This window comes from Gadus chalcogrammus, chromosome 6 (assembly GCF_026213295.1).
Source record: "Gadus chalcogrammus isolate NIFS_2021 chromosome 6, NIFS_Gcha_1.0, whole genome shotgun sequence".
In the NCBI taxonomy this organism is placed as follows: Eukaryota; Metazoa; Chordata; class Actinopteri; order Gadiformes; family Gadidae; genus Gadus; species Gadus chalcogrammus.
In genome coordinates, this window is record NC_079417.1 from 18,702,344 (window position 1) to 18,721,192 (window position 18,849).

An 18,849-nucleotide genomic window follows, 5' to 3' on the forward strand; every position below is an offset into this window, starting at 1 on the left:
TAATTGGATTCAGTCTGCAGAACTCTTATAAAAGCTGCTCTGCAATTCCCACACAAACACGGCCAGACGCAATTTCAATCTCTTTTGATGACAGACGGCGCTGGTTCTTCAAATGGTTTCTGATCCCGTTTAGCCACTGAGCCGTCCTCTCTCTTTGTGTCTCCCTGTGTGCAGCAGACTGAAGCCATGGAGACGCCCCTCTGCACCCCACACAACATCCAGATCTGCGAGGTGACCTGCGACTCGTTCCGCATTGGGTGGGACATGACCCCGGAGGACACGGCGCGCGCCACACACTTCTTCATCGACCTGAGCCGCAAGGAGAGCCGCGACCCCAACCGCTTCAAACACAGGGTCTGTCCCTAGCTCCAAACACAGGGTCTGTCCCTAGCTTCAAACACAGCGTCTGTCCCTAGCTTCAAACACAGGGTCTGTCCATAGCTTCAAACACAGGGTCTGTCCCTAGCTTCAAACACAGGGTCTGTCCCTAGCTTCAAACACAGGGTCTGTCCATAGCTTCAAACACAGGGTCTGTATCTTCAAACAGAGGGTCTGTCCCTAGCTTCAAACACAAGGTCTTTCCATAGCGCCATTCAGGGGTAGCAGTGGGACTATGTAGACCTTCTTCTCAGCTGCTCCACAGCTTAGATTTTCACGTCAGACGTTAGCATCAAGCCTTCGAGCAGGTGAACAAGTGAGGCAAGGAACAATCAAAACATCCATCATGGCTGTCACTATATCTCAAACACGACAGAGTTCATGGTACCATAGGAATCAGCATAAGACCTAACGACATGAGAGCCCAAAACAACAAAGCGCACACGTCAGTTCAATCTATGATATGACTCCACAAACAGTCCTCATGGATGGCAACAACAACTGTCTGTTCGTTAATGATGTTTTAATGTCTTCTCTTCCGGTTTCCCCATAATGAGACGAACAAGACGTCCTTCTAAATGGTTTGGTTGGCCATGTGGACGAGCTGTGCAGCGTTGTGATCATCCACACATATAAAACACTTTTTTGCCTGAGTCAACTCTGGAATAATGGATGTTCCCTCGCAGTCACTTCCAATGAAGGCATAGTGGAACATGTGCAGTCAACAGCTTCGGGCTACTGACTCATGCAAGCAATGTTTTGCTCAAATGGAGTCAAGCTGACATAAATCTACTGCAGCAACACAGCTTCTGCAGAAATAGTTTTGGCACATTCTGTGCATATTAAGCAAATTGTGTTCAACTATAAATACCAAAGGCCTCAGCTTAAAATATGTACGAGAAAAAATATTATCTCAATTCCACTCACTTTATTGAAAACATAATTCAACATGTAGGCCTATTCATATCCTGCCGGTCTTTTTACTTCCTGAGACAATAGACTCAAATTTTAGAACCTAACATTATTTTTTTGCCATAAATCATTTCTCTTTGGTTTTCATGTCACAATATAAGTGCCAATCATCATGGTGAACTATTGACTTTGCCGTTCATGAGGTGCAGAGATGAGGGCGCCATTCACAACGATTATAGATTGAATGACTTCTGCCTCTTGCTCTAATACGAAACGAGACACACAGTGGAGTTGCATCAGCCATGTTGCCATGGATATTGGTCCTCTGAGCTTGCTGTAATGAGCCATGCCGCACAAGTCAGGGACAAAACAAAGCATCTGATTTGATTGGCTGGGTGTAACACCGGGTTTGTGTTGAAAACAAGGCTAAGAGCTGTTGAAATGTGGTTTGTGGAAGAACACTACTTAAAAGCTTAAGAGAGGGTTGTCAACAGGAAAAATAAAGTGTGTGTGTGTGTGTGTGTGTGTGTGTGTGTGTGTGTGTGTGTGTGTGTGTGTGTGTGTGTGTGTGTGTGTGTGTGTGTGTGTGTGTGTGTGTGTGTGTGTGCGTGCGTGCGTGCGTGCGTGCGTGCGTGCGTGCGTGCGTGCGTGCGTGCGTGCGTGCGTGCGTGCGTGCGTGCGTGCGTGTGTGTATATGTGGGTGGGTTGGGATTATCAGAGCACTTTCTTATGCATTTTCATCTCTCAATAACCCCTTCCGCCTGTAGTCTGGTGAACGCGATGTGTTTATTTGTGTGTCTGTCTGTTCAGGACGTGCCGACCAAGCTGGTGGCCAAAGCGGTGCCCCTCCCCATGGCCGTGAGAGGCCACTGGTTCCTGAGCCCCCGGACGGAGTACTGCGTTGCGGTGCAGACCGCCATCAGACAGGCCGACGGCGACTACCAGGTCTCAGAGTGGAGTCAGGTGGTGGAGTTCTGCACAGGAGGTAGTGGACATGGGACTGTAACTGTAGGTCATTTGAAGTCTAGAGACCTTGTTTGATGTCTAGCCTGCTGTAGGACTACGACATCCCACTGATGTGATGAGTCTAGGCAGTGGCCCAAAGTGTTGTTTTTCACATGAACACAAGGAATGGAACACAATAATAAATAGTGAGAGTTGTTACTGATATTGTATGTTGTACGTCCTTGCACTTAAAAATGGTACTTAGCATTGTGAAGCATCTTATCAGAGATATATATTGTTTCTCTTTCTTCTGACAAATGTACTTATTGTAAGTCGCTTTGGATAAAAGCGTCTGCTAAATGCCCTGATTGCAAATTATATTGAAAACAATATTGTATTGATATTGAAATGTCTGAATATGTCGCCTAATGATAATGACCTGTTTTCTATCCACACGTCTGACTCTGCAGATTACGCCATGGAGCATCTGCAGCAGCTGCTGGACAAGGCCTCAGGCTCCACCGGGAGGCTGCTGAAGTTCTCTGTGTTCTACCGCAACCAGCACCCGGACTACTTTGAAAACGTCAGGTGAGTGCGTGTCGACCATAACGATCATGTTTGAGTGCATGATGTAGGAACTATCTACCATTACATCGACGGCAGCCGCCTTTGACCTTCAAGCGCTTCTCCCTGTCTCTGATGATTAGAAGCGAGTGCGGAGGACTCATGCGACCTTCACTGAAGGACAACAGCGGGAGTCACGGCTCCCCCATCAACGGCAAGCTGAGCGGGGTCTTCCTCAGCTGCAACACCGAGTTCGACACGGGCCTCCCCCCTAAGGACTCCCCCTACGGGTCCCTGCGCTTCCAGGTCCCCGCAGGAAGCCTGCTGGACGCCAACACCAGCCTCTACTTCGCGGACTTCTACTGCATGTACACGGCGTACCACTACGTGGTGCTGGTGCTGGCCCCCGGCGGCTCAGACGGGGACAACTTCTGCCGCGGTCGGCTGCCCAAGCTGGACCTCTCGTCCAACCCCTTCCTGACGTGCATCGCCCCCGAGGCGCCGGGGGAGGAGCCCCTGTTCTGCCACGCCAGCGACGTGATCCTGGAGGTGCTGTACACGGAGCCGCTGCATCTGGAGACAGGCACGGTGGAGCAGATCAGCGGGCACCACCAGCTCATGAGTCTGACCACGGCCAACGCCAAGAAGGACCCCAGCTGCAAGGTGTGCAACATCAGCGTAGGGCGCTGAGTGGACACAGTAGGCGGACACAGTAGCATGGGAGGGCAGGTCTACTGTCTGCACTCTACCACTGAACAATGCCCAGGGCTGGTGGTGGCAGAGCCCGTACTGAATAGTGTGAAACACTGGGAACACGATTTGAACGGAGCCCAAAAGGTTCCCCGTGGACCTCTTTGTCTTCCCAGACTAGAACGTTTTATGTTTACATTGTGTAATGCACTTCCCTGCATCCTTCTGGCTACTCCTATACCACTGGTATTATACATGTCTACCTGTGTGACTCTTTAGTCATGTCAGAACTAGGCTTTATGTAAGATCATTATTGTACTTTTCTTTTTACCACTTTCACAATTATTTAAGACCTCTGCTTTTGATTTAGAAATTTGCATTGATGTGTTGCCCCTTGCACCTGCTGTATATTCATGTTGTAATGTAAAATCACGTGGGTTATAAACACTCCAAACTTTGAGGAACCAGGAATGCATATTTCAATTCATAATTATATGTATATATATATATAGTCATTCTCAGGGCCGTCGATAAGGGGTGAAAGGTGATGACGATTCAGGGGGCCCACAGCCCCCTGAATCGAAAAAAAAAAAAAAAAAAAAATATATTCTAAATTATTATTATATCACCAGCCCATAGTACTACCATAGTACCCCCCCCCCCCCCCCCCCCCGTCAACAATTGTTCTCCCCGGTCAACAATTGCTCCTTCCACCCCCCCCCGTCAACAATTCAGCGCAGGGGGGCCCATCAGTAAATCTTGTCTAGGGGCCCAGGAATTGTAGCAACGGCCCTGTCTTCTTCTTCATATTCATTGTAATGGGAATGACCCACATCGTCATTTTATTTTTCAAATGAGCATTGCCATAACAGCTGGAATTCCGTTCTGTAGTTTATGAGGAAATTTAAACTGCTAGTGTTTTAATTTGATAAATCCTCATCCTCATCCTCATCCTAAAAACCTCTTTTCTGGGGTCGGGTCGTGGACGCAGCAGCTGTAGGGGTCTCCAGACTTCCCTTTCCCGTGCCACGTTGACCAGCTCTGACGGGGGGATCCCGAGGCGTTCCCAGGCCACTGTTGAGATATAATCTAAGCAGAGGAGCATCGGCTCTACTCTGAGTTCCTCACGGATGGCTGAGCTTCTCAACCTATCTCTAAAGGAGATGCCAGCCACCCTCCTGATAAAACCCAGTTTGTCCTTGTGCCCGCATTCTCGTTCTTATTCTAAACAGGCCTAACCATTAACTATTCAATTTATGAACTACGCTTGTAAGGGCTAATCACACTCACACCTGGTGGTATAATATGTCCCCCATAGTTCATGAATTGAATAGATAATGGTTATTTATAAAAAGAACGAGAATGTGGGTACAAGGACAAATCTATATAATATGTCCCCTTTAAGAAACAACTTGCAGTCATTAAAGATAATCTCTATAAAAATCACAAAAGTAAAATACAGTCATAAACGTTTCATTACCCACTCAAGCCAATGGAAGCAGTAGTCAGTTATTTTTTTGTTTTTGGACTTTATCCTCTTTATTGTAGAGTGAGATAGACCAGAAGGTATTAGAGATGGAGTGGAAGACATGCAGCCAAGTACCACGGCTAGGAATCGAACCCCGGTCGCTGCAGTAAGGACTGGGCCTTAATGGTTCGAGCTCTACCCGGTGAACCCTCGGGGCACCCAGTCAGTATTTTCTTTGATTGAAGCTCATTATCATTTAATTCAGTGGTCGCTTCAGTAGTTTATGCGTGGCGTGGCAGTCCTGCCTGGACACCGATGGGAGCTCACGCAGATGAGCACGCCGTAGTTCTGTCCCTCGTTGTTGTCCCAGAACGGCTGGCTGTGCCCGTCGGGCAGATAGCTCAAGCAGAACTCGATCCTTTTCTTGGCGTCGAGCACTTTGGGCACGGGGACGATGAACTCAAAGATGTCCGTCTGCGGGCCGCCGTACCGTGTCGGCAAGTACGTGCAGGGCACGTCTCTGTAGCTCTGCCAGGAATCGAACGTGACGCGTATGCGCACGTCCTTGTGGAGGCTGACATTCTTGACTCGCGCCGTGCCCCGCAGGACAGCCGACTCCGTAAGGACGGCGCAGCTCTCCAGCACCACCATGTCCCGGGCCAGCCGGCTTCGGAGCGCCTGGAAGTCCGCTGACGGCTGGGGGAAGTCCAGCTGAAGCCTCGTCCCTGGGCAGCAGGTGGCGACCGTGCAGCTGTAGCAGTCGTCCGTCGACAGGACGGTCTTGATGACGGCTCCCAGCCGCTGGAGCGAGGGCCCCGGGGGCCGTAGGGAGAAATGGTCCGAGTCCTGGTCCTCAGAGAACAACCGCACGGCCGTCAGAGACAGTCCCTTGGAGTCGGCGAAAACCACGCGCTTGTTTTTGACCGGCCCCCCGGCGCTGTAATCGTCATCGTCGTTGTCATCTAGTAATATGTCGTCCATGATTAAGGACAGCAGGGGGTCTACGTATTCTGGGCACAGTGTTTTGGGCGGCGGACGGATGCAGGGCCGCTGGGGCTTCAGGATGGGCACCCAGACGTGAGGACACAGCTCCTGACGCTGGTTCAAGCACAGCCGGACCGCGATCTCCATCAGGCCGGCTGTCTGGGCCCTGGAGCCGAGGATGACCTCGGGTAGGGCCCTGCAAGAGGAAGGAAGAGGACGGTGAACCACATGGAGAATAACATCCTCTATCAGCTAACATTCAGACCAGTTAACATTAAGGCAGTTTAACATTCATTGAGGTCATCTTCAAAGGAAGCATTTGTATAACGTTCGAATATCAAATCTAAAATATTTGGTAACACTATGAGTCAAAATTATACAGATGTATATAAATGGCCACATGCACTCAAAAAAATATTTAAGCCCAAAAGTTAAAATTTATGCATTTCAATTACATGACAATTTTCCATCTATTTTGATCACATAACTCCAATGTAAAAAATGACATTTCAATCCATCTTTATTAATCATGTTCATGTAATCTAACCAAATACATTGGGTTTATGCATAATACCTGAGTAAGTCCAATTTAATTGATTAATGTTGAGTTTATCTATTTTATTCATGTTGAATGAACATGATTAATAAACATGGATTGAAATGTCATTTTTTACATTGGAGTTATGTGATCAAAATAGATGGAAAATTGTCATGTAATTGAAATGCATACATTTTAACTTTTGGGCTTAAATAGTCTTCACTGTACCTCAGTTTTCGTATTCTGCTGAAATTCAGCTATCACTGTTTACAAAAACACAAGTTAAATATCATTTTGCGAAGAAATAAGAAGGTAGGACATACATTAGAGCAATTATCCATATTTATTACGAGAACAAGGAGCCTGGAAAGGAATTTGGAAAAGAAATAAAAAACAAATACATTTATTGACAGTTGTACACATTAGTAGATTAGGAGATTGATCCAGAGGCAACTGTTAGTGTGATCTGAAGAGCACTAAATTACAAGAATAACGCTGAGCTCAAATTAGGTCGTCATCATCAAACCTGCAGATAAAAAATAAAGGGTGGAAGGAACAGATTAGCTGATCAATATTTTAGTAGAGAAAACCCAACAAAAAATGCCACTAATACTTACTATTAATAGGTTGCCCTGGTTTTCACAAAGTAAATCCAAAGAGAGAATACCTGAATATGAAAATTGAGGAAAAGTAGGCTATAAGTGACAATTCACACGAGACGATAAATGTAAGTCCATGGGCATGCCCCCCCCCCCCCCCCCCCCCCAACAGCCGTCATTACCAACTCTCGTCCAAAACTGTGGTAATATGGCATCTTTGGACGTTTTAATACATTTGGAGATGGCAAAGTATAGCATATATTCGAACTGTGTTTTATCAAAACAACCACGTTTTCATAGATTACCAGTACACTCCCGACAACAGGCTCTCACTCCCTACGCAACGGCTGGACGTGTACGGTCGGCAACCACTCCCTCGATTCCACCTTAACGGCCAGGAGCCAGTCAATCGCGGGGACATGCGAAATACGATAGCTAGCTAAATGCTTTGGCAGACCCAATGTCGTAGTGCTAGCCACCTGACGTAAACCATGCCTAAATGCTAAGGGCACAAGCCGTTGCACAACATAAGCCAAGGGATTTGCGATACCATTGTGAAAGCAATAGCATATTTATGGTGTTTCATGACTATTTTCCTAGCCAGGTTACCCAGCTAGTTAGCTAAATAGTTAGCTAGTGCTAGTTACAGTGCTAGATAACTCGCCTAAATTAATAAAGAAACGCTTATATTCAGTAACAGAACATCTATTCTAATGTTCCCCATTAAACATGTGGACATCTAATAAATAATCGGTTTCTAGTTAACTTAAACGGATAAAAAGCTTACCAAACTCGGTCCATTCATCAGCACGAGGTCTATTCGGGAATGAAAGAGTGGTGTGCCCGCGTGCTTCAGGTGGATCCAATGAATTCCAGTGAAACGATTAAATAGACTTAATGTGAATAAATCAGATTTAATTTCCTATTGAACTGGTTTATGTTGTATTTAATGAATATGGATGAATATAATATATGATGTATTTACTTTAAACAGGTTTAATTTAAATGTTAAGCTTAAAGTTTATTATGGCAAAAAATCATTTTTTTGAGTGTGGGATATTTTTAGTTATGACAATAAAGTCAGAATTCTGAGATTAAAGTCGGATTTTGACTTTAATCTGAGAGGCGAAAGAAGGGAAATTCCTTACAGGCTACTGTGGTGGGAATTTTGGACCGCGTCGATCATTTCTGTCTAAACTGTTTCTATCTAAAAGAATAAAGAGTAATCCGAATTTATAACAATTAGGGTAAAATATTTAATTAATAAACATACAACAAACATAATAATCTGAGGCCTCACATACAATAATATGAGGCCTCAGAAGGGAGTTCGCCCTGCGTCTCTCTATAAGCACTCCGCAAGGAGAAGTCCAATACATTGGCAAAAGCAAGGACTTTTTTTTCAGTGGCACAGGTTTCGGAAATGCTGAGAAAAGCTCTGCTCCACATGTGATGGAAAAATCCATATATTGTTTCCACTTCATCATGTAAGCCGACCTAACTGTTCCTAACGTTATTTAACGTTAACCTTTGTGCCCGGGGTATACCGGTCATGAGGGAGTAGAGATCCCATTATGCATTCTTCTTCTTCATGAGATTACAGGAAACTCTTTCCTTTAAGTAAAAATTATTTAATTTGATCATTGACAATCATGATGTGGGGCCCCTTAGTGTTGACTAAATTGGACACTTTGACCCTATACCACCCCAAGGGTGTCAGCAAAAAGGCATAATCAACCAATTGCATCTAGAGAAACAGAATATGGGAATATAATCTTCCCATTACACTACCTGTACGAACCAAGTTCAGAGTCCCATAGCGGGACGGGGATCTGACCAGAGAAGAAAACTTTAAACTCAGAATGCCCAAAATAATAATGCTTGTGACCCTAATCCTCATCCGCAAAATTACACTAAATTATCTTTAAAAAAAATACCAAAAAGTAATACATTGTCGATAGATTGCCAACAGTTGAATCCTTGGTTACATGAGAAAATGATTGAGTTTCTTACGTTGTGTCCGTCATCTTCCTGTTGGTTCCATGTCGTAAGGCCGGTTGGACCATCATCTGCGCGGCAGAAAGGCGGTTAACCTGGCATTCATTGGGCTATATTTACCAATCATGTCTGATCTGTACTTTACTATACGGCCGAGGTAAAGGCTACTTACATTGAAGGAGTTGTAAGGTCACCAGTTGTAGAGGGTGCCTGTAGTCCTGCAGTTACACATCCTGCTATTTATACTGCAACACTGCTCCACCCCCTTTGCCCAACTCACCCAGCCAAATAACCATGACTCGTGGTATAAAATAATAACTCAAACCAGACTTTAGATAACTACCTTTTTATTCAGTTTTGCTTGAATATAGAACATATTTCTTTGTATACTCCGAAAACAGATGTCCTCATTCAATACCATGTTGTTTCAGAACAGGCAGAGAATAGAGACCCTGAAAGCTCTTAAAGGACGTTTCCTTTGGGTGCTGGTGGCATTTCACAGGTCCCAGACTTTCAAACATCTGTGGTCTGACCCTTGGTATTACTGACTTCCTGGCCTCCGTCCAAGCATTCAGCCTCTTGGCCACTCTCCTAATGATAGCGCTGTTTTCAGTCCTCTGTTGCGGAGGGGGGGGGGGCAATCCTCCTGTGTACCCCTGTCGGGCGCCTCTGTCAGCAACGGATTATGCCCAGGCGCTGAGAAAAGGGCCCCCCCCCCACCACACGAGGACCCCATAAATCTGTCCAGTATGATTGCGCTGCATCGTCGGAAACAGGGGCATCTGCGGACAGCAGACTGATGAAGCAGATAAAGGGGGGCGTGACATTTAATACCCCACGTTATTTGATTGACAACATAACCTGTGGTTGAGGAGCCCCCCCAAGACATGACATATCAAATCCCATGCAATTTGATTGAGGGGCCCCTTTCAGATACCAAGAGTGACTAACATAACCAGTGTTTCAGGGCCCTATATTACATTTCTAACCCTATTCATGAATTGATGACATGATTGGTGGCCCTATTGAGACAAATGACATAATATAACCAATGTTAGATGGCTTTCGGGCCCCATTAAGATATCAGTAGGTAACATGTTGTAGAGACAATATTGAATTGGTAGCACGGAGGCTTGGGCTTCAGGGCCGCTGGGAGGTAATCCATCCCTGGTCTGTTTTCAAAAGCACCGCTCACTAATTAAGCCGCTCTGAAGATAGGGGAACCCGGTATAGTTTGAGGTCCTGGTTCCCTTACGCCAAGACCCTCACTTGACACTGCAAGGTGATCTGTGTTGTTGCATGACAGAGTTCAGCTATAAATACCGAGGTGGGCTTGTAGCCTCCCTTCCAGTCACTTTGCAAATTCAATTTGAGGTTAATTATATTCTCGTAGCACATTTTGTGATGAAGTAACGACTGCACGCATCCCAACTGTTATGAAATGGAGGCTCACATAGAGACTGATTTAAAGAAATGCCAGTTTAACAACGAATAATTAACCATTCACAATTGTTACAATGGAGTTAGTTTGCAAAAGTGCAATTAAATATACAGAGATTGAGCAGGAAAGTTGGTCTACCTATCTGGTAATCGTCATTGGTTGCGATAGGGACAGTAAGGATCCTACAATCAAAATTATCTGGCTGTGTGCTTCTTTGCACGTACTGCACTCAGAGATGCAACAGTCACCCTACCCTCCAGTGGTGTGACGCAGCTCGCCATTACGCAATACATTAAATAAACAAATTTCAAGTTATTTCGTGATAAAAGCCAAACGCAAAAAGTGACCTTTAAAATATGGTTATTAAATGTTGTTGAATGCCATGTTCTTTATCCATCCTACACAGATGCGTTTGCTCAAGATAATCTGGAGGAGACTGAGCTCTCAATCAGTCTGTAACTTTATCCCTCAGGAGCTGTTCATACACGTTCTTCAGGCCGGGAATATTCACAAGGAAAGAAAAACCTAAAGAGAAAACAAAACAAGAGAACAAATTACCCAGAGTGGACAACCACGTAAGCAAATGAGTTGACAATCGTTCTATAAACCCGAAAGAATATGAATATGCCCTAAGCTCTATTGGGTCAAGAAAGATCCGACAGCCTCACCTGGCCGAGTCTGATTGGACTCTGGGGCCGTGTGAGGCGGCACACCGGTTGCATGGTGAGAAATCAATGAGCACAGGTTAAACCAGCCCTCACCACACACACACACACTCACATGGCAACATAGAGAACCAGGCCATTGATCATTTTTCAACAAACCAAGCGTCCATGCTACCTGGCGTGTAGCATGGAATTTGTAACACTGGTGCCCAATGTAACAAAGTCCATGCTACCCGCCACCGAGGTGACTTCTATTGGGCTCCTCCAGACAAAAGGACGCAGGGCGGTGGTGTCGAAAGACCGGTTTATTGCAAAGGTCTGTTGAAAATGATACATGGCCTGGTGCTCCATGTTGCAATCTAGGAGATCTCCCTGGGTGTGTGTGGAGAGTGGACTGCTGGTTTATTCTGATTACTCAATGTGCAATAGGTGTGCAGCCTCACCCAGCCCCAGAGTTTAATTAGACGCAGCCAAGTGAGGCTGATCAAAGCAGCGGTCACCCACACACACTCCCACATTTCATAACTGCCATTTTAGTCACCACTTCCACAACTGTGAGTAACCATGGCCCACTTTTAGACCCTCCTTTCAAGCCCATTTTAACCCTGTCACGAAATCTGCTACCAACCGTCCCTCTCTCTGCAAGTTGCCAAGAAATTCATCATTTTTTTACTTGAATCCCGCATCCATTACCAACACCCTCGTCAGTTTACTCTGGTCAAAATACTTATGAAACTCAAGTTCTGCAGACAAGAGAATCCTCTCAATTCAGCCCTGTTCTCCGAAAGCTACCTTGGCTTCTGCATCCTGTAAACTACTATTCATACTCCTCACCATTACACAACTCTGTAATGTTGTGTAATGCGAGTCCCTCCATGGCCAGGCCCGTCTTACCCCACTGAGCCCCCCCCCCCAGTCTTAGGTCCCCTGGCACTGGGCTGCTTGTAGCCAGAGCACTCAGATGGCGATAGCCCCAAAATGCTGAACCCTCTTGTTTCGATTTGGCCGGGGACGTTCTTTTCATTATCGTCATTTTAATTTTTGTGCCTGGTTGTCGACACAAAACGAAACAATGCGCATTGTCACAGCTCGACCAATCAGTGTTCAATTGCCGAGAACCCTCGCAGAGAAGGCCGATGCGACGCAACACTCTGGTAGGAGTAAGGCGTACACACTGGTCATCGACCAATGAAAGGGGTAGACTCTTAGAAGCAAAACCGAAAGTATGATTCAGGCTTCTGTCCTCATCTTCCAGTGAACTGCCCCATCTGTATACTATGTTTGTACTAGGACTGTTCAATTAATCATTTTTTTTGTAAATTTTTTAAAGGGGAAATTTCAAAGTTCTCAGTTAAAGTTTTTTGGAGAGAAATGCTAATTGCATCATATTTTCAAACTCAAAAATAATAATATTGACCTTTACTGCCTCTATAAAGCATCCTTGAGTGTAAGCAAAGCACTATATCAAATAAAGTTAATACTAATATATATATATATTCATGTCTTTTCTCAGCACGATAATTCGACCTTCATAATGGTCTATGCCCGGTCTCCATGTTTCCTTTATGTGCCAACAATTAATATTGACTCCACGGTTGCGGTAGAGCCATTGAGAAATATTGCAATATTTCCTTTGATTGGAAATGACAATATTTCGAAAGAATCTGAACTAACGATAAAATGAACGCGAAATATAAAACATGTCCACATAAGGGACGCAGAGAAGAGGGAAATAACTATGAAGAAATAAAATGTCTGCAGATTTTATGACACTAGTTACCCACCATGTCCATTAAATTAACTGCACAGCTCCAGTGGAAACCAGTGGTGCGATGGTTCTGTACCGCATCAGATGCTGAGAACCTACGTCAAGGTCCACCACATACTCTCTGGAGGGGAGAAGGTACAGAACCAGCATCAAAACAGAACCACGTGTAAACATCGCCCCCTAGTGTACACAGACAGCAGAGCCCAAACAACAACAGGGAGAGGCAGTGATAGAGGCAGTGATAGAGGCAATGAGGGAGGCAGTGAGGGAGGCAGTGACTGAACCTTTGATCGTCTGTCTCGGGCTCCACCATGATGTTATCCTGCTGCTCCTTCACGCGCAGAAACACAAAGGAGTCCAAGCAGGGCTCAGGGACTGGAGACATATCAGAAGAAAAATGAACACATTGTACTAGAAGGCATTAAGTAGATGTATCCAAAGGCACTTACAGGGAATACATTTATAAAGTGCCCATGCCAAATTTAAACTGCACTAGCATTAACGGTTCAAAATCTTTGCCCAAAGGCCGAAACCCACCGCAGCTCCAGCGTGGTCATTGATTCACAGGAGAGGATGTGCTTCACACTCTACCCTTGAGCTTCGGTGTGTGTCGGCCCTAATGCATCATATCAGTCAGTCGGTCATTCCTCTGTGACGAGGCGCGGAGAGGCCGTACCTGCTTTCATCATGTCCACCGCCTGCAGGTTGGGGGGCATGTGTCTCAGCGCTACGGCCTTCAGGTAGGTCTCTGTGTTAGCCAGGTATCTGGAAAGGATAAACACGCACAAAGCACGTTAGCTACCAGCGGAGCAGCAATGTTCTGGTCTTCAACGCACAGAGTCCTTCATGCGATACCTACTCTCTGGCAAAGGCGTACTCCTCAGGGGACAGGTAGGAGGGGTCTCCGTCGGCCCTCGACTTCTCCTTCTCGAGGACATGAGGGAAGAACTTCTCAATCTGAACACAGAGCAACGAAGAGGATATTAACGGCATTCAGGGAAGTCCGATAGAGTCAAGTGGTGCACAGGTTATGGTGCACAGGTGATGGGTGACGGTGCACAGGAGACGGTGCCCAAGCGATGGTGCATAGGTGACCGCTGCACAGGTGATGGTGCACAGGTGACTGACCTTCTGAAGGCGGGAGCGCAGGTAGCTGCTGAGGACGAAGCGGATGCGGTCGATCTCCATGCGGTGAACGCTGGCCTTCATGTCCCCTTTACTCACTCGCTGCAGGTTGTCTTCCTGTTGCACAGGGGTCCACAAATAACCTTTGTGACCGTGTTGCCTCACTCCTCACAGGCAAAACATCCGCAAATAAACCCTGAATACATAACTCGGCTTGCAATTAAGAATACAATTGAGACAAAGATTAGCCTACATACGACCATGTCCTTACAAAAGTTATTTATATTGATGAAACCATGAGTCGACCTCCTCTCATTACCATGTGGGTGAGCTGCTCCATCACACACTCTACTACTTCTGATTTGTTCTCCAGTAAGTCAGGGGAAAACTTTTCGTTTAGCCAGGCCTGGAACGACATAAAGTGTATCTTCTGTTTAAATGGCATAACAAAACCTCGTGATCATTACAGTTATACATTATAATGAGTACAGGATAGAACTTAATGTTAGAATACTTCTTCCAGTTTAGCGATCAGCTCAACGGGGGTCATCAACTCCTCCTGGCTGTCGTTCTGCTCGCTCCCATTCTCTGACAAGGCGTCCGACATGCTTCCAAACCGTGCACTAAAACCACCAAACTCCACCAAATTGACAGCTGATAATAAACGCTTCAACTTACAACAAAAGTCAAACAAACACAGAGAAACGTGTAGTTAAAAGAGAGGAGGCAGGATCCGGAAAGTCTCCGTGTTGTGAATATTCCCGCCACTAGCGGTGTCATCGGGAGAATCAAAATGCGCAAATGTGCGCATGTAAAGAATATTGCTCCTTCTGAGTTCTTCCTATGGGTGTTCAGGGTCAGGGTCATTTAGAAAGAAATAGATTGAGAAATAAATGAATAGAGACATTTCTCTAAATAGCTCTGGTAAGGATGTTGTCGATGTATGTTTTTCTACTTCTTTTGATTATTCTGATTATGTGTAATTTATTTTAAATTGTGCTAAATGATGAAATCATTTCGTTAGTTATGATGGACATACTTGTTGGTATGCTACTATTATTCCCTTATTTCATTATTGTGTTATCCATACCGTGTTATCCAGCGATATATATTGTCATTTTTATATTTTCAATTACCTTTATTAAAAGCATTACATTTCCTTTTAATATTACATGAAAATATCAAATATACATTTTTAATCCTCTTTTTGATAAACAAGCATACAATTAACCACGAAAAGAAGTTAACAATAGTGTGTGTTTTTGATAGCTGCATCTTTTTTTTACCAGACACACCTAATTTAAGTTTCACGTCAAGTCAATGATTAGGGTGAACCTTATCAAACGTCTTATTGAGCATAAAAGCATTTAATTGTTTCAGGATAGACATCGCTCGACCAATTCACAAATGTGCATTTTAATATCTAAAAAAATAGATATTAAAAATATATAAGTATAATATGTAATACATCTATAAAATGTGCAGGGTATGATATATATGATGTATAAAATATCGGCATTTGTGAATTGGTCGGGCGATGTCAGGCTAGTGTATATATACATATACAGTATATATGAAAGAACAAATAATACTTGAGCTCGCAGATTTTTCTTATTCCCAGGCTAGGCCTTTGCACTACATATGATAGAACATGCATAGGTTTAATGTGGGAAGCATTGTGTTTTATGACAATATTGAAATCACACAAGCTTGTGTGTAATTTATCCATCCCTGTAAACTCCCACCCTTACATACAATTGTATTAGCAAATGGTTCATAATTACGTGTCATGTCTGAAGGCGCCTGTCATTTCACTGGCATGAGATATGTATTTATTATGAAATTATTCAAGATGAGCTTGAGACGTCAACTTTCAATTGAAAAGAGAACAAAAAAACTGTATTCAATGGTGTTTATTTCACAAAACATTCATTAGTTTGATTCGATGAACATATGGTCATTTCATATCATCCAAATGTGTTGGATATTTACAGGCATTTTATGGCACAACATTGTACAGTTGCATTAAAACAGCAATTAAACATGTATGTACACAAAAATAAAACGATCAAGGCAAATCAATCTGAGACCGAGAGTGGTCAGTTAAACAAAAACACAGACATAATCTTTTAACAAACACATTCCACCCTCTGTGTAGCATGATATAGACTCTGAGCATCGGTCAAAAGGCTCACAGGATAACATCCGCAAAGAGGGACATGAAGCTGCCTCTGTTCATCAGTTAAAAGGCTCACAGGATAACGTGTACGAAGAGGGCCATGATGGCCGCGCTGATCAGACCCGAGATAGGGACGGTGACGAACCAGGCGATGAAGATGTTCCTGAACAGGCGCCAGTCCACGGCCTTCCTGGAACGCAGCCACCCCACGGCGACCACTGACCCCACCTGTAGGACCAGACACCAGAGTCAAGCACACAGCAGTCTGCTGCTGAACGGACCGTAGTGGAGCTGGACTCCCCCCTGAGCCCCAACACATGGACCCGAACAATGTGAACGCCTGCTCACGTTGAAGGCCATTTACAAAGCAAAGCACAGACCGGTTTACGCCGGCTGGCATCATGTTTATCCAGCAAGTGGGTTAGGGTTAGGGTTAGCAATGAGGGTCCATGTATACAGTTAAACAATTAGTATTCTGCATTGTTTTGGAGGGCGAAGTTTGTGCTCCACCACCTACCTTGCAGTGGGTGGTGCTCACAGGAAGGCCGATATTGGACGCCACGACCACAGTCAAGGCTGACGCCAGTTCAATGCTGAAGCCACTGGATTGGGGAACAGAACAAGGCAATGAGGTAAAACCCATCTGCCGTTGAGACATTCGTGCGAGGAGCCTTATGATGGTTGGATTCGGTGGAACAGTACCTGGAGGGTGTGATGGGGGTCAGGTCTTTGCCCAAGGTCTGAATGACTCTCCGGCCCCACACCCAGAGCCCAGCGCTGATACCCACCCCTCCGTACAGGAGCAGCCAGATGGGCGTGGGCGCGTTGGAGACCACAGAGCCGCTGTCGTACAGGAGCCAGAGGGCCACCAGTGGACCGATGGCGTTGCTGCCAAACCAAGCATAGACACGGGTAAGTCTGCTGAAGGTGCCCTCAAACATCCCCTCATATCAAGACTCACTTGTTCAGAGTTCACCTAGACTCTGCATCCCCCTTCCCCCCTCCCCTCCCCCCTCTTACGCACTTATTGTATGTTGTACGTCCTGGCACTTATTGTATGTACTTATTGTATGTTGTACTTAAAAATAGTACTTAGCATCGTGTAGCATCTAATTCTAGCTTTCTTTGTTGTATACGGGGTGAAGGTTAATCTAACAATTGTAAGTACTTGGTACTGGCACTTGTTCTATGACCATCCTTACTGTACCGACAGCGATATATTGTTTCTTTTTCTTCTGAAAAATGTACTTATTGTATTTAGCTTTTTTTTTGTTGCAAAAAGCGTTTGCTAAATGCACTAAATGTTAATGCAAATGGTAGAGCACCCAGTTCTCTGACAGAACCCAAATCCCCCAGCCTACCTGACGTCGTTGCCTCCGTGTGCAAAGGAGCCGAAGCAGGCGGTGAGGATCTGGAGGAACTGGAAGAGCGAGGAGACGGCAGGGTGGTCAACCTCCAGCTCATCCTGCTCCAGGGCCAGCTCCTTCCCCGCCTCGCCCTGCTCCACGCTGCTGTCCTCCGCCCGGGCGCCCGCGCTCATGGCCGAGCTGTAGCTGCTGTAGCTGTCTACCCGGGACCTCCTCTGGAGCGCCCCCCCGCCGCCCTCTGCCGCCGCCTCCTTGTACTTGGGGTCCCCCTGGATGCCGTAGATGGCCATGGTGTAGGAGGTGTAGCTGTTGTTCCTGCGGATGGGCCGCTCCTCCGTGTCGCTGTCGCCGATGCAGTCGCCCACCTTGGTGACGTGCAGCTTGTGCAGCAGGTCTTTGTAGAGGCCCGAGTCCTTGTGGACGGTGTGGGAGAGGCCGCTGTGAGGGTCAGTGATGGTCATGGGCCCCACCAGGCTGTTCAGACCTTTAAAGAAACACACCTGCTTTGTGACGCTTTGTATTCGTTTACCTTTACATTTAGGGCCTTTAGCAGACGCTCTCATCCAAAGGGACTTGCAATAAGTACATTTGTCAGAAGAAGAGAAACAATATACATCGCCGTCGGTACAGTAAGCCCATTCATAGAAACAAGAGCCAAGCACTTACCCTTGTTAGGTTAACCCATTCCCTGTGTACAAGAAAGCTTGCCAGGACAAGAAGCTACGCCATGCTGAGTACTATTTTTAAGTCCAAGGACGTACAACATACAATAAGTGCATACATTAAGTGCCAGGACGGGAAGGGTAAGGGACGAGGCTATGCAGAGTCTAGGTGAGTCCACCACGAGGAGGGTATCTATAACAGTAGTATGTACTGATATCGCTGACATCTCACCATTGCTGAGATCCGGACTTTTGGTGTCAATTCCATTGCTGTCTAAGTCTGCGTCCGCTGAGTCTCCGAGACTGAAGGCCACCTTCTGGCTGTCTCCTGCCGGGGGGCTGGGCAGAGGTCTGGGGGCCTCAGGTTCTGGTTCTGGGTCTGATTTGATCTTCTCCATCAGTTGTGTTTCACAGGGCCTAAGAGCCATTTCACCTAGCGTGCAAAGAGATCCGTATTAGGTCTGAGCCATGGAATGGCTGAATGAGAAGTTAGAGCTGTAAGAGCTGGCACACGGATACACCGACTGTGTTTATTATACAAAGATCTCTCACGCTGGATCTTTTTC

The 18,849-nt window shown here is 45.6% G+C and overlaps 4 protein-coding genes across 5 annotated transcripts in view; 1 reads left to right on the forward strand and 3 right to left on the reverse strand.

Annotated features, from left to right (window-relative positions):
• Positions 1 to 186: 186 nt before the first annotated feature.
• On the forward strand, positions 187 to 3,944 carry LOC130384676 (phytanoyl-CoA hydroxylase-interacting protein-like). The gene is made up of 4 exons (XM_056592986.1): positions 187 to 354; positions 2,101 to 2,275; positions 2,706 to 2,823; positions 2,943 to 3,944. Exons 1-4 carry the CDS (start codon positions 187 to 189, stop codon positions 3,487 to 3,489), a joined length of 1,008 nt encoding a protein of 335 aa, XP_056448961.1. The 3' UTR covers positions 3,490 to 3,944.
• Positions 3,945 to 5,019: 1,075 nt separating this feature from the next.
• LOC130384418 (protein phosphatase 1 regulatory subunit 3C-like) lies at positions 5,020 to 9,298 on the reverse strand. 2 transcript variants are annotated; one of them, XM_056592593.1, is made up of 3 exons: positions 9,249 to 9,298; positions 9,092 to 9,147; positions 5,020 to 6,137 (listed from the first exon to the last, which is right to left on the reverse strand). In XM_056592593.1, the coding sequence occupies exons 2-3, from the start codon at positions 9,145 to 9,147 to the stop codon at positions 5,231 to 5,233; spliced, it is 963 nt and encodes a 320-aa protein (XP_056448568.1). In that variant the 5' UTR covers positions 9,249 to 9,298; the 3' UTR covers positions 5,020 to 5,230. The 2 variants fall into 2 exon arrangements, with proteins under 2 accessions (XP_056448568.1, XP_056448569.1); XM_056592594.1 differs by lacking the exon at positions 9,249 to 9,298 and having other exon boundaries at positions 9,092 to 9,240.
• Positions 9,299 to 9,408: 110 nt separating this feature from the next.
• On the reverse strand, positions 9,409 to 14,902 carry LOC130384164 (DNA replication complex GINS protein SLD5-like). Its single transcript, XM_056592248.1, has 8 exons — positions 14,590 to 14,902; positions 14,395 to 14,481; positions 14,079 to 14,192; positions 13,810 to 13,907; positions 13,627 to 13,715; positions 13,235 to 13,325; positions 12,967 to 13,071; positions 9,409 to 11,042 (listed from the first exon to the last, which is right to left on the reverse strand). The coding sequence occupies exons 1-7, from the start codon at positions 14,680 to 14,682 to the stop codon at positions 12,975 to 12,977; spliced, it is 669 nt and encodes a 222-aa protein (XP_056448223.1). The 5' UTR covers positions 14,683 to 14,902; the 3' UTR covers positions 9,409 to 11,042; positions 12,967 to 12,974.
• A 1,084-nt stretch (positions 14,903 to 15,986) lies between these two features.
• The window catches only part of LOC130384455 (sodium-dependent phosphate transporter 1-A-like), a 10,098-nt gene continuing 7,235 nt past the window's right edge, over positions 15,987 to 18,849 (reverse strand). Inside the window, exons 6-11 of the mRNA XM_056592648.1 lie at positions 18,836 to 18,849; positions 18,516 to 18,716; positions 17,616 to 18,105; positions 16,957 to 17,142; positions 16,772 to 16,856; positions 15,987 to 16,482 (exon numbers count right to left, since the gene is read on the reverse strand). The exon at positions 18,836 to 18,849 is cut by the window's right edge and continues 106 nt beyond it. Of these exons, the coding sequence (XP_056448623.1) occupies positions 16,327 to 16,482; positions 16,772 to 16,856; positions 16,957 to 17,142; positions 17,616 to 18,105; positions 18,516 to 18,716; positions 18,836 to 18,849 (1,132 nt within the window). The 3' untranslated portion in view covers positions 15,987 to 16,326. The remainder of the gene's footprint in view (positions 16,483 to 16,771; positions 16,857 to 16,956; positions 17,143 to 17,615; positions 18,106 to 18,515; positions 18,717 to 18,835) is intronic.

Bases quoted from the DNA above. Each gene is read 5' to 3' on its own strand.
- LOC130384676 (XM_056592986.1), top strand. From the start codon at position 187: ATGGAGACGCCCCTCTGCACCCCACACAACATCCAGATCTGCGAGGTG. The intron at 355-2,100 runs GTCTGTCCCTAG...CTGTCTGTTCAG, and splicing joins CCAACCGCTTCAAACACAGG to GACGTGCCGACCAAGCTGGT. The intron at 2,276-2,705 runs GTAGTGGACATG...CTGACTCTGCAG, and splicing joins GGTGGAGTTCTGCACAGGAG to ATTACGCCATGGAGCATCTG.
- LOC130384164 (XM_056592248.1), bottom strand. From the start codon at position 14,682: ATGTCGGACGCCTTGTCAGAGAATGGGAGCGAGCAGAACGACAGCCAG. The intron at 14,193-14,394 runs GTAATGAGAGGA...CCTGTGCAACAG, and splicing joins TGGAGCAGCTCACCCACATG to GAAGACAACCTGCAGCGAGT. The intron at 13,072-13,234 runs GTTCAGTCACTG...TCTCCCCTCCAG, and splicing joins CCCGAGACAGACGATCAAAG to AGAGTATGTGGTGGACCTTG.
- LOC130384418 (XM_056592593.1), bottom strand. From the start codon at position 9,147: ATGATGGTCCAACCGGCCTTACGACATGGAACCAACAGGAAGATGACG. The intron at 6,138-9,091 runs GTAAGAAACTCA...TTCCTCTTGCAG, and splicing joins AGGAAGATGACGGACACAAC to GGCCCTACCCGAGGTCATCC.